At 43.5% G+C, this 12,917-nt stretch overlaps 1 protein-coding gene across 3 annotated transcripts in view; it reads right to left on the minus strand.

Annotated features, from left to right (window-relative positions):
• Nucleotides 1–5,017: 5,017 nt before the first annotated feature.
• LARP4B (La ribonucleoprotein 4B) overlaps nucleotides 5,018–12,917 on the minus strand; it is a 77,989-nt gene continuing 70,089 nt past the window's right edge. For all 3 annotated transcript variants that reach the window (XM_038755493.1, XM_038755492.1, XM_038755491.1), the window contains 4 exons: nucleotides 12,287–12,451; nucleotides 9,797–9,954; nucleotides 7,656–7,770; nucleotides 5,018–6,354 (listed from right to left, as the gene is read on the minus strand). In XM_038755493.1, the coding sequence (XP_038611421.1) occupies nucleotides 6,070–6,354; nucleotides 7,656–7,770; nucleotides 9,797–9,954; nucleotides 12,287–12,451 (723 nt within the window). In that variant the 3' untranslated portion in view covers nucleotides 5,018–6,069. The remainder of the gene's footprint in view (nucleotides 6,355–7,655; nucleotides 7,771–9,796; nucleotides 9,955–12,286; nucleotides 12,452–12,917) is intronic.

Consider the following 12,917-nt stretch of genomic DNA (forward strand, 5'->3'; position numbering starts at 1 on the left):
GTACTTCCCAAGCGCTTAGTACAGTGCTCTGCACGCAGTAAGCACTCAATAAATACGATTGATGATGATGACAGCTGGGAACCCCACCTTAATGTGCCCGATTGGGACTCCTCCATCACTGTGGATGGTGGGAGAGGAGATAAAGGGAAGGGAATGAGAAAGCTGCATCAGCCTTACCTGGTGTAGCCCAATTCTCATCACCCTTCCAATTTGCCAACAAGCTAAGTCCCTTGATTTGACCTAAGAGGTTTAAACATAATGCACATAGTTGGGCAAATCCAGATTTTACCATTTTTCCAACTGGCAGCAAAAACATTAACCGTTTTTATGAAAAGCAGCATTTCTTGGTTTTCAGCTGCCGAACACACAGGAAAACCACAGAATGATTCCAAACGGGTATGAAGAATAAGTTACTGGGAAAATGTTGACTTGGGTCTGATTCATTAGTGTGACTTCAGGAAAAACAAAAAAAAAAAATGGAGGAAGAATACGTTGAATTCTTCAGAACTCCATTTTTTAAAGTCCCCTCACGAGCCTCCCCCTCCTGCGGCTAAACCTGCCATTTGAAGAAGGTTAACTCAGTGCTGACTGTTCAGTTCCAGTACTTAGCAATTCAATTAACGCCTATCAAATTTAGAAGATAACTTCCAAAGACACGCTTGCAAACATGTCTTGGAAATAAATTAGCTGAGAGCTGGGATTGTGCGTACTATTGTACTCTCTCAAGTGCTTAGTACCACGCTCTGCAGAGTAAAAGCTCAATAAATGCCACTGAATGATTAAGTGGAGAGGGAGCTCAACGTGGGCACTAAAACAGTCATATTAATATATGATTATTCAGTAGCTATCTCCTCTGGTAGTACTTCAATCGAAGTAGCACCCCCAGCAAGCTAGCCATTTACACGCTACAGGAATGATCCGGCAAAGGTCACGGCTTAGTGGCTACAGCATGGGCCTGGGATTCAGAAGGACCTGGGTTCTAACCTCGGCTTTGCCACATGTCTGCTGTGCGAACTTGAGTTCTTCTCCGTGCCTCCGTTACCTAATCTGTAAAATGGGGATTAAGAGTGTGGGCCCAATGTCGGACATGGACTGTGTCCAAACCGATTAATCTGTATCTACCCCAGTGCTTAGAATAGCGTCTGGCACATATTAAGCACTTATTATTACTATTACACAGCAATTTTGCAGTGAGCTTACCTGGAGAAATAAATCAGCAGATCATTTCCCTCCATCAACATCACCTGCCTTGGTAAAGTGGTGAACTGGTTCATAAATTTTTGAACTACCAAAAAATCCCAAAGTATTTCTGGATTCAGGGTCTGGGGTACCAAAAGCAGAAGCCTAAGGTTTGCACGGTAACGAAGACGCTGTTCTGCGAGCTGGGGCCGGAGGGGAGAGATGACCTGCCCACCCATCCTGGCTTTTAGTACTGTTCTCCACGAAAGAGACCGCGCGACTTGCAGTCTACTGCTGATGCCGCTTCCTCCCGGGCGGCGGCTCAATGGCAAGCGTGGGGAAGAGGAGAAGAGACGGGTAAGCTCCTCGAGGGCAGGCATCAGGTCGACTTACTCCACCATCCTCTTCCAAGAGCTCAGGAAAGACCATCGATCGAAGGAAGGTAGAGCCGTGGCCGATTCGCGGCGGAAATTCCCTCTGGGAACACAGTCTAGGTCTCACCCCCTTTTCTCCAAATCTCCCAAAGGTAGGAGCAGCAAACATTTTTGCTGGAGACCACCATTAGCACCTTTTAAGGTTTCGGGGGGGCGACGTCCGGCCTGCGGGCCTCGACTGGAATTGACGGCTTCGTACTGCGTGCTTTGGATTTTAGTGTTCTAGTTTTTATTTTTCATTAAATATCTCAAACAATTTAAACCAGATTGAAAAAAAATTTACAGTTTGGTTCATATAAATATTTAGAATTATGTACATGGCAGAGAAACTTTCATAATTCAAACAATTTGAGGCAACTCATTTTCCATTAACGTGGACATTAACAATGTGAATAGAGAGACAAGAGAAAATAGTGAAAAAAAACTATATATTCTTGAAGAAAAACACTGAATTTAAAAAAATCAAAAGAAAAACTGAACAGTGCCTAAATCTTTATTTTTCATAACCTACATATTTTTCAATTTAGACAGTTTTACATCGTATGACACAAAAGGAAACAAATTACCAAGAGTTTACATGTAAGCTTGATTCCAGTCTTAATGGAAAAAGTACAACAAAAACAAAAACCCTCAAAAACTTCCGTATTACACTTCCGTTCCATGGATTGGCAGCTGTTACCTCTCTCTCTCTTTACATCTTCGATTGTCTGCTGCTATTCGTGTAATAGGTTACAAAGCACATAAAACCCTTAACCATAGCTAGCTGAAGGAGACACTGAGATAGGTCCACACGTTAGTCAGCTGTTGCTCTTGTGATAAGACTAAATCAAATCCAAATGGGGCCTTTTTATGCAGACTGCTGATATCTTCCAAGATACTGCAGCAACATAAAAGCTTAGTGCCACTCGATAATTTGCCTCTGAGCGACAAACACTGATGGAATCATCTGTGGGGGATAAGAGGAGAGGGACTGATCTGAAGTGTCGTGACACACCAACGCTTACCTACTAACCATTCGGCTTCAGGACATTTCTGGCAAAATGTACTTGGGAAACTTTCCAATGAAGAGCATCACCACACAACGGGGTCGTAATTTCAACTGGCATTTGACTCGTATCTCCGAATCTCCAAACTTGAGATACAGCTCTCTAGGAGGGTTTGGTGAAATCGGTTTTTTTCCTTTTTGAAAGCCACGGATTTTAACCAGCTGTATGTCCCATGGCGACAGTCAGCATGCAGCATTCCACCTTTTCCATTCTGATAAGCTTTATTTTGTCAGTAAGTGGAAAAAAAATCTCAGTCTTTGCAAATAAGTTTTTTTTTTTGTATATCATACAGCTATTTGGCATGTCATTCTTGTTTAATTAAAAAAAAGCTATAAAAGTCACATCAGAGCAGGGTTTAAGCTCTCGATGCGACAGACTCTTGCCGGGTAAGCAATAATTACAGTGTATTGACCTAGTACAAATGGCAGCAGAACACATTACAATAACACAACACATCCTGCTGGTCTCAATATATTACTTTATAATGTACCAGTTGGCTACGATGATTAGCTGTACACTGTTGCTGTAAGTCACCTTTTTTTTTAAATTATTATTTGCGGCTGCTTTCGGCAGGCAAGCCAAGTGAATCATTACAGCTGGCTTTAACCATCCACAAATCCAACTGCCATGTTCACTGCCCATGGGGGAAAGGATACATCTCTATTAACACCTGGTGACTGAACGGGTCTGGTAATTTGGGTGATGACGCCTGTTGTTGAAGTCCCGTCTCCTCCCGCAGCGTTTGAAGTGTGCAATACTTAGAAAAAATACCAGATTTCAGTTTGCCACGCCAACCTTTTCTGCAATAAACACGGTCTTGGATCGAACAGGTCAATTAATTCGGTTAACGGGTTGGCAATTTCACAACTGCTAGGAAATCAGCTGATGTTTCCTTAACAGGCATCTGGAAAATTATTACCATCCTACATATATTCAAAAAGTCACACTTTTCACCCTGAGAGAAGTGGTCAAATAGGTCTCAGGGTGAAATTTTCTGGCAGCCTAAATGATGCTTCGTTATCTGAATGCAACAGACTTCATTCAGATTAATCGATTGCTTTTACTATCAGTTGAACAGATCGACTGCCAGTGTTTCACTATTTACATTATATTACAGAACACTTCCATATTGGTTAAAATGCACACTTTTAAAGACGACTATGAAAACATTTTAGGGCTTTTAAACTAAGACTTTCTTTCCATTTCCCTTTTGCAGTGAAGAGGCAGGTCAGTTCAGCACACCAGAAGAAAAAGAAAAGGAGAAAAAAAAACAAAAACAAAAACAAAAAGCCAAAAAACAAAAAAACCCAACAAATTAAAGTAATATTCAAACCACAACATTTAGTTTATCTACATCCAGCTCAACAGCAACATTTATAATATATCGATAATTTTTTATCAGATTTTTCTCTTTAGGGTACCTTTTTATATGTTCTGATTATTTACAACTGTACAAGCAAAGCACACACTTCCAAGTGCACGTATTTAATACAGTATTGACTATTTGCATTTACAGGATTTCTCAACAATCTGAAAAAGATCAACTGTTTAAGATCTTTAAGGTATATTACAAAACTGCTGCTCGTTTTGGGACTGCAGCCTATTTACTCAGTAAGACCAGTGACAATAGCTATATACTGAAACTGAGTAATTCTGAATTCCACTCACGCCCACCCAGAGGGCCAGACTTCATTAACTCTAAGCTGTCTTATACAAAAGTTAAGGCAAAGTCATTTTTCAAGTTTAAATAAAATTCAAGTCTTTAAATATTGGATGGAAATAATTTTCTTTAAAAAAAAAAAATCCGTTGTTTTAAATAAACATTTTGTGGAATAAACGGTACGGTTACATTCAGCAGGAAATAGTCTTTAACTGCCTGCTGTGTGAAACACTTAAAGAAAACCCTTAGGCATTTTTAAAACAAAAATAATTTATATTTCACTTTATCAGAAACTTGCTAATTTAGTGCATCCTTGTCCTTCAGAAGTGCATCACTTCTAAAAGTAAATCAATGTGAGAAACCTCATCTGAGAGGTAATTAGCAGGGATTTTTTCCTCCACCACATACACACAAGCACACACGCCACCAAAAAAAAAATATATATATATATATAGATATTTTCTTTCATACTTGAAAAAATTTAAATTTGTATGCCAATGCTGGGAGGTCCAGGAAGATGTCAACCCTAAACTGACAGGTATGAATTCTTTCAAAGATTATTTGGGGAGGAGTGGAAAGAAATCTACATGGAGCATGGGGTGGGGGGCTGAGAGAAGAGGGAGGGAAGAAGAGAACGAGGGAAGGGAAGATGGAGGAAAGAAGGAAAGGGGGGTAGAGGGAGGAAGGAGGGACAGGAGGAGGAAAGGGGACAGGGAAAAGAAAGGGGTGAGGGAAAGGAAAGGGGAGAAGGAAAGGGAGGGAGAAAAACCAGAAGGTACAGTGGTGACTCGCATCGGCCTTCTTGCCAACCCAAGAGGGCTGACTTCAGGCCATAGCAAGACCATTACAGTGCTAAGCTGTGGTAATAAACATCAACGGGTACCTCCACTAGGAAAGCTTTAGGAACTCATTGCAGTTCTTTTTCTTTTATTCACAATGTGCTTTGCATTTTTATTTAAAGTAGTATCCATTTTTAAACTGGAGTGAGAAGCTGGTTACTTGCTTGCAGTTCATCAAAACTCAAAAATTTTTCAGAAGGTCTCGATGGTGCTAGCCTTGGGATCAGTTTTATTGTTCATGTGCACAGAAGATTAAAAAAAAAAAAAGGCTAGAATCAACTGTTAGAGTTTAACCTAAAAGTGCAAGTTTCTGCGCTGACATGTTGCAGCAATCTACTAAAAATTCAGTCGTATTGAAGGGTTTTGTAAAATTTACCTGCTGTCCTTGCACTCTAAATACTAGCTGTCACCAGCCATATCAGTCTATTTTGACGTTTTAAAGACATGTACTTGCAGACCAGTTATTTAAAAAATTGAAGCAGCCCAGTTCTGCTTAATTGTTTAGAAAAACTCACTATATATATATATAGCTTGCATTCACAGCCACATGGAGGCTTAATAAAAAATATCAAATTCATTAAGATAAATGCATTTTCTATCCTGAAAAAAAATCAGACTTTATGCATCACCTCCAGTTTAAGCACCAACCTAAACGTAAGGTTTAGATTAATTAAATCCTGAAAAATAGATGGGTTTTTGTTTTGCCTTTTCCGGGGGGGACGGGGGACGAGGGGAGGGGAAATCTATTTCATAGAAGAAAAACAATAACTTGCAGGCATTTCACATGCCTCATATATACCACTGCAAGCTCCTAACCAGCGCCTCATTCTCGGTACTCTGAGTGGGGACAACGGGCTTAATTTGGGGTAAGGAGAACTCTCTCGTGGCCTCCCCCAGACACATACTCGGTTTCACTGTGGCGATTTTGGCGGGGTGCTCTGTTCTTTATTCAAACGTTTCCCAGTGGTTGGCGGGGGGGACCTGCGTCCCGATGGTCTCCTCTGGTCTTTGGGCTGGCCCGGGTTTGACTTCACAGGAGGGGGTTCTCTGGATCTCTCTATTGTAGGCTCAGCGGGCTTCCTTTCGTCTTTCCCACAACCCACGGTGTTTGGTTTCTGCTCCTTCTGGGGTGGCAACGGAGGAGGATCTTTAGTCGTTCTCTGGCAAATCTCGGCGTAACTAGGTTTTCGCAATTCCTTGGGGGAGAGGACAGACGTAAGATATTGGAACCAAAGTCACCACGTGATCCCTCTTCAGCTGCAACTTGGGAAAGGTGTATTCTGAACAAGCAGGGCAAGAAAGTCCAATCTTTTTTAAACAGTAATACAAATGGGAACTGTAGCTCTGAAAGATCCTCATTTCTCCTCAACAAACCTAGCAGGCTGAACTGAAGAATTATAGAACAAGAATTTTTAGTAACATTAAAATATGAGCTTCAAAAATGTGGACAGGACCTCCCTTTCTCATATTTCCCCTCCCCATTATCTACGTTTTTCTCTTCAGGATGTCAATATGGAAGCGGCAGCCTCAAAGGAGTAGAGGAAGTGGAAATGCTTCTGATCTCAAGGCTGCCTACCTCCTAATAATTAAAAATAATTGCGGTATTAAGCATTTACTATGTGCCAAGCGCTGGGGTAGATGCAAGATAATCAGTTTGGACATGGTCCCTGCCCCAAATGGGGCACACACACTAAGTAGGAGGGAGAACAGACAGTGAATCCCCATTTTATAGATGAAGAAACTGAGGTACAAAGAAGTTAGGTGACCTGACCAAGGTCACACAGCAGGCAAATGGCAGAATCATGATTAGAACCCGGGTCTTCTGACTCCAAAGCCTGGGCTCTTTCCACTAGGCCATGCTGCTTCTCACCCTGTCCACAGACACATGTCTAAAAGTGACATTTTGTGGAATAGGTCAAATCAACCTCCCGCGGAGAGACCACGTATTCCCTCTTTCAAGAACAGCTCCGTACCAAAGGATGGACGCACTTGTATATCTACATCTGCAGAAATGCACTTTTTTTATATATATAAACTGCGTGCACATAGAGTTGTCCTTTGGGTATATAAACACACACCACTGCAGAGAATAGAGGGTAGCTACCTAACCCCAAACTCAACAGTTTTAGTTTCCAAAGAAATCCTGAAGTCAACAATGGTGGAATTTAAATTCTAGGAAGACGCAGAACAACCGCCAGTATCTACCTGAAATGCTGGCTATGACAGGAGAAACATACAGCTGGCTGGGCACAGGGGCTATTTCAAAGCTTCAGACATATCAATGAGTACCAACATTGCTTTGTCAACACAACCTAAAAGAATCTAGTGAGCCTGAGTGGACAAAGTAAATGCTGTACTACCTTTCGGAGTTAACAAGAGAGTTGCTGGGTCCGATATGATTATCTTCTAATGCAGCGCATTAGGCCCTAACTATTATTTCTTGCTCTGAAAAGTGGTGACAACTTGGAAGCAGAACTAAAAACAGTAAGACACGTACTGTGGCAGCCCCGTTGACTTGCACCGATTTACATGCAGTAGTGGTAGTGAGTGGAGAAGAGAGCCTTTCCGCGCTTTGTGTTTCCCTTTGCTGCTTTTCCACAACTTTGGGCTCCCTGAAAAATAAAGATGTTATCACAGTTTGAATTGCTGGAGCCACAGTGATTATGCGCATCAAGCTGGAAGCTCAACTGTCCGAACCGAGTGGTGAGATAGTTCAGGAAAAAAAAAAAAGAAAAAGAAAAAAGGAACCATTAGCAGGCTACCAGGTTGTATGGGGTCAGTAAAAGAATTGTCCTTTGGTTCAAAGACAACACTGCTGAAGTGTTGAGACTTTGGTCAAGAGCGAGAGATGCTCACTGCCAGAATCTCACCCTTATCTGCACACCTAGCTGGGTGCGTTTCCCGGTCCCTCGCCTTTTGGGTGAATGTTGCTTAGGTGACAATGGTCAGAGGGGACGGGTCTGTCCTACCACTAGCAGGCTGTGCGTTTCAGCTGCTTATGCAGAAACGGTGGTGGTTTGAGCTCTGGCTAACAACATGCACTGGAAGTAGGCTGGCAGGGGTAAGCGATGCAGTCCATTGCAGAAAAACAGGATTCCTCCAGGTCTCCTCTAATGCAGAACCCCGGATAAAGGAAAGCTCACTGCAGCACTCAAGCTGTGCGCGTACAGTCGTTTTTTTCCCACCCTGAAGCCGATTTGCAGTTTATCCAGCTAGAGAAGGGCCCTCCGAAGAATGCTCCGGAAGAATGCACTGTTCTAAGCACTGGGGAGGTTACGAGGTGATCAGGTTGTCCCACGGGGGGCTCACAGTCTTCATCCCCATTTTACAGATGAGGTAACTGAGGCCCAGAGAAGTTAAGTGACTTGCCCCAAGTCACACAGTTGACAATTGGTGGAGCCGGGATTTGAACCCATGACCTCTGACTCCAAAGCCCGTGCTCTTTCTACTGAGCCACGCTGCTTCCCTGGTTCTGTCACCGTGTTCTCTCCAAAATGCTCAGTTAATATAAGCGTTCTGACCAAACCGACTCTCTCGACTGAAACCCTGGTGTTGATCTGCGGGGGGAAAGCACGGCTCTGGGAACCAAAAGACCTGGATTCAAGCCTCCATCTGGCGAGGAGGAGGGTGGGGCTATATGCCATCAGGGATGAAGGCTCTGACCGAAGCATCGCCTAGGACATTTCGTGAGGTGGGCGGGCCCAGCGGGAAGCCTGAAAAATAGTTGGCAAACGTGAGCAGCCAACACCTCAGCGGCTACAAAGGCTACCCCAGCTGGGTGGTGGCCCAACAGTACAGCAGCAGCACTAAGCTGTGGCTACTCCCGTCTGGAAAACCTGGTGAGCACACCTTTCCATGAGCTACACCCTCTCCACCTACTCGCTCAGTGCACTCCTCTTCCCGGTGGAACATGACTGACCGGGAAGGGACAGTGTAAGTTGCGCAGCACAAACTTCTAGCTCTAGAATCAAATCCTGCCATCTGCCATACAAATACACCAGAAACCTTTAGCTTTTTGCAGGATCGGAGTTTGGCGTAACCAAACCAAATGGGTCTGGGTTTCTTGGAAAGGGCATTTTGGTTATTTGTAGGCCTCATTTTGGGTAATCAAACATTTGAGAGTTGAATTCCATTTTCAACAAAAATCGAGCATAAAAATATTCTATGACCGTTCAACATGTTTTTATCCTACAGATCTGCCCTTTGCCTCCAGTCAGGTCACATTCCTGTCCTTCCTTTCCAACTTCCCTTCGTTTTTCTTATTGCTGCTTGTTCCAGGCTAAAGTGAAATGCCTATTACCTTCATTTCCCCATCACTCTACTCTTCTGTTTTGTTTCCAATGCCCACCTTAAGCTCTTTAACCAGTAGCATAGGATTTCAGTAAAAACAGAGTTACTCATATCACGGTGCCTGCCTTTCATATGATGAAACTATGGGGTGAAAGTGCAGACTACCTCCTGAATAGAACAGGCAGGGCGCTTTAGTCCTAACTGAGCTGTAAAATTACATCCAAAAAAATACAATAAACTTCAATGTACTGGGTCACCAGGAAAATTTTACTCGAACGACAAGCTATGCAACTGTGTGACTCAATAAACAAAGGCAAATACAGGCGCGCCACGGTTCCGAGCTCTTACTCTGGCGACTGGGCTGGGGATGGAGATCGTTCATACGTCCCCGGGACAGCAGCGGTGGTGGTGGCGGCGGCGGCGGCGGCGGCGGAGGCAGCTGGGGGAGGTGGCTCTCTGGGGATTCCTGACGGGATAGTGTTTGTACTTGCATCCACATTTAGATTCTAAGGAGAGGGATTCAGAGCACAGAATCAGTTGAATATTCCACCTCGGCGACCTCATCGGAATGGGATAATTTCACTCATCGGATTACAATTCTGGGGCACGGAAGGGCCACCAGTCCAAACGGACCCAAACCAATGGAAACAGAAGTCGAGGAAGGTACTCCACTCTGGAAAATGCAACAGACTCTTAGTGTGGTGGTGCTTCATGAATGATGGACCACACACAGCATTAGTACATAGCTTTAAATTAAAATTATAATCATTTATTGATATTAACGTCTGTCTCCCACTCTAGACTGCAAGCTCACTGAGCTCATGGTGGGCAGGGAAAGTGTCTGTGTTGCATTGTACTCGCCCAAGCACATGGTAAGCCCTCAATAAATACCACTGGCTGATTAATTGATGAAATTTGGATTTGCACATCTCATTAAAATTGCAGGCGCTGCGGACCTGCAGAATTATTTGGAATTCTGTCTCTTTACCTAATCATGGATTAGGAAAACCCCTGGTGAAAACCTAAGGGTCAAAGTGACCAGTTAAATAAGAAAGCTTAATTGCATATGTAATGCAACTTTAAGTGCTTAGACTATCCAAGTTAGTGGCTTCTTTAGAGGTTCCCTTAATACAAAATGACTTATACTTTCTATGGCAGAATTGATCCACAGACACAGAAAACATCTGCCCAGAGGAAGACGAGTTCTCAAGACCCCTTTCACCTTTTTATACAGTAGAAAGGAACTAGAAGTGAAAGGAAGGGCAGAGGCTGATTTTCGAAGGAGAGGCTAGTTCCACTGTCTCTGCAAGTTAACAGTGCATAAACCACAGCTTCAGATTCTCCATGAGTTGGCTGACTACGGGTTTGTAGGAACCCCTCAATGAAGAGGTCAAATCAATCAATCAATCGCATTTATTGAGCGCTTACTGTGTGCAGAGCACTGTACTAAGCGCTTGGGAAGTACAAGTTGGCAACATATAGAGACGGTACCTGCCCAACAGCGGGCTCACAGTCTAGTAGGGGGAAGAGAACAAAACAAAACATATTAACAAAATAAAATAGAATAGATATGTACAAGTAAAATAAATAAATAAATAGATGGAGGGGGAGGAGGGGGGAGGGAGGAGGGGGCTCGGTCTGGGAATGAATCTGCTTCAAATGAATCTGCTTCATAGTTGTGGAGTGTAATAGGCAAGCTGTGACAACTTTGGGTTGTTTTTTTAAAAAATAGCATCTGTTAAGCACTTACTGTGTATCAGGCATTACTTATTTTGTAAATAAGTGTGTCATTATGGACAATTGCTCCATTAAATGCTGCTGGCTACTCCTCTCCTCAGCATTTAGACTCTTTAGTCATCAAGAATCCATAGCCTTCTACTCGTAAAAATGATCAGAAGCGCCTTGTGTTCAAGCATGTCCTCGAGCACCCTGTGATAGGCAGATGCCTGACAGATTTTGTGGTATTTGAGAGGAGTCCTCCTTTGGACAGAATTTTAGGGATATAGTGTAGGACTTATCCTAGGAACGAGACGCCTCGAGTGCCCAATGGGGGATGCTAACGTACCGGGCAAAGGTCCTGTTGGGAGCCAGTAGCTTTGAGCAGCTGCTTGATATTAGCCCCTACACACCCCGCCAGAACCCTAGAAAATCATCCGATGCTGCTGTCGCCACCAGTTAGCTCAGAGAAACCCCGAGTTAAGCCCCAAATTTTACCAAATTAGTTGCCCAGGAGCACGGCAGAGGGCTCTCGTCTTCCACAGCTCCCTGGCTTCTGGACGCTAACGGGAAACCGATAAACCCCGGTGTGGCTGCTGCGGGCTCCAAATAATAATAATAATGGCATTTATTAAGCGTTTACTATGTGCAAAGCACTGTTCTAAGCGCTGGGGAAGTTACAAGGTGATCAGGTTGTCCCACGGGGGGCTCACAGTTTTAATCCCCATTTTACAGATGGGGTAACTGAGGCACAGAGAAGTGAAGTGACTTGCCCGAAGTCACACAGCTGACAAGTGGCAGAGGGGGGGATTTGAACCCATGACCCCTGACTCCAAAGCCCGTGCTCTTTCCACTGAGCCACGCTGTTTCTCTAAGGGGGGGGCCGCACCAGACACGCATCAAACCCACTAAATGCCATATCGTTAAGCTTCAGCCGGATTCAGATGATCTTTCTTTCTGGGGATTTTGAGATGTTTTCGGATGACCGATATGAGCGGTGTACGGTTTTATGTTCAAATTGCAAGTGATTTCCTGCATGAGAATCAGTGAACCTCAACCTCCCCACCGCCACAACACACATACCACATTAATGGTAGGTTTCCTGCCAAGTGTCTAACTTACCCGATCTTTTGATGTTCCTGTTTCTACATTAGACAATCTGTTTTCAAACAAGTCCTCAGTCTTCAAATTGCCTGCAGCTCCGGGTAAAGGAGGAAAGCTAGACAATCCCAATTCAAAGCTAGGAGATGGAGGTTTTGCTGGTGGTGGTGATTGCGTCTGACCCCTCTGTAACATAGAAAAAAAAAGTTCAAATTTTAAAACTGTGCTCACCCTCAATGACATACTGGCTGTTGTCTATCCAAAAGTAATGGTATTTCCACCAAGCCAAAATCCCAGATTCTACTGAGCACACGTATGTTTCCTCTACTCCACTTCCAAACACAAAGGGGGATTGCAAATTAGCAAATTCTGCCATTACAATCTAGGATCAAACCAAGGTTGAAGTTTTGTGATTGGATTCTCCCCAGGTTCTCTTGGTTAGCTGAGAAAGCTGCTTCACGCCTTTCGAAATGCCTCCCAAAGTTGAAACTTTCTTCTGTTACTTGTCTGTTCAAAATATAACTGTGCTAAAAGGTTGTATTCCACAATGAAAGGGAGGAAATCTATGGAAAGCCTGGTCTCCAAGCAGATTTCGGACTGCAACTAAATGAATATGGGGTGAACTCTCTCTCCATATTCCTAATGCGCTGTT

This window comes from Tachyglossus aculeatus, chromosome 13, assembly GCF_015852505.1.
Source record: "Tachyglossus aculeatus isolate mTacAcu1 chromosome 13, mTacAcu1.pri, whole genome shotgun sequence".
Taxonomy (NCBI): Eukaryota; Metazoa; Chordata; class Mammalia; order Monotremata; family Tachyglossidae; genus Tachyglossus; species Tachyglossus aculeatus.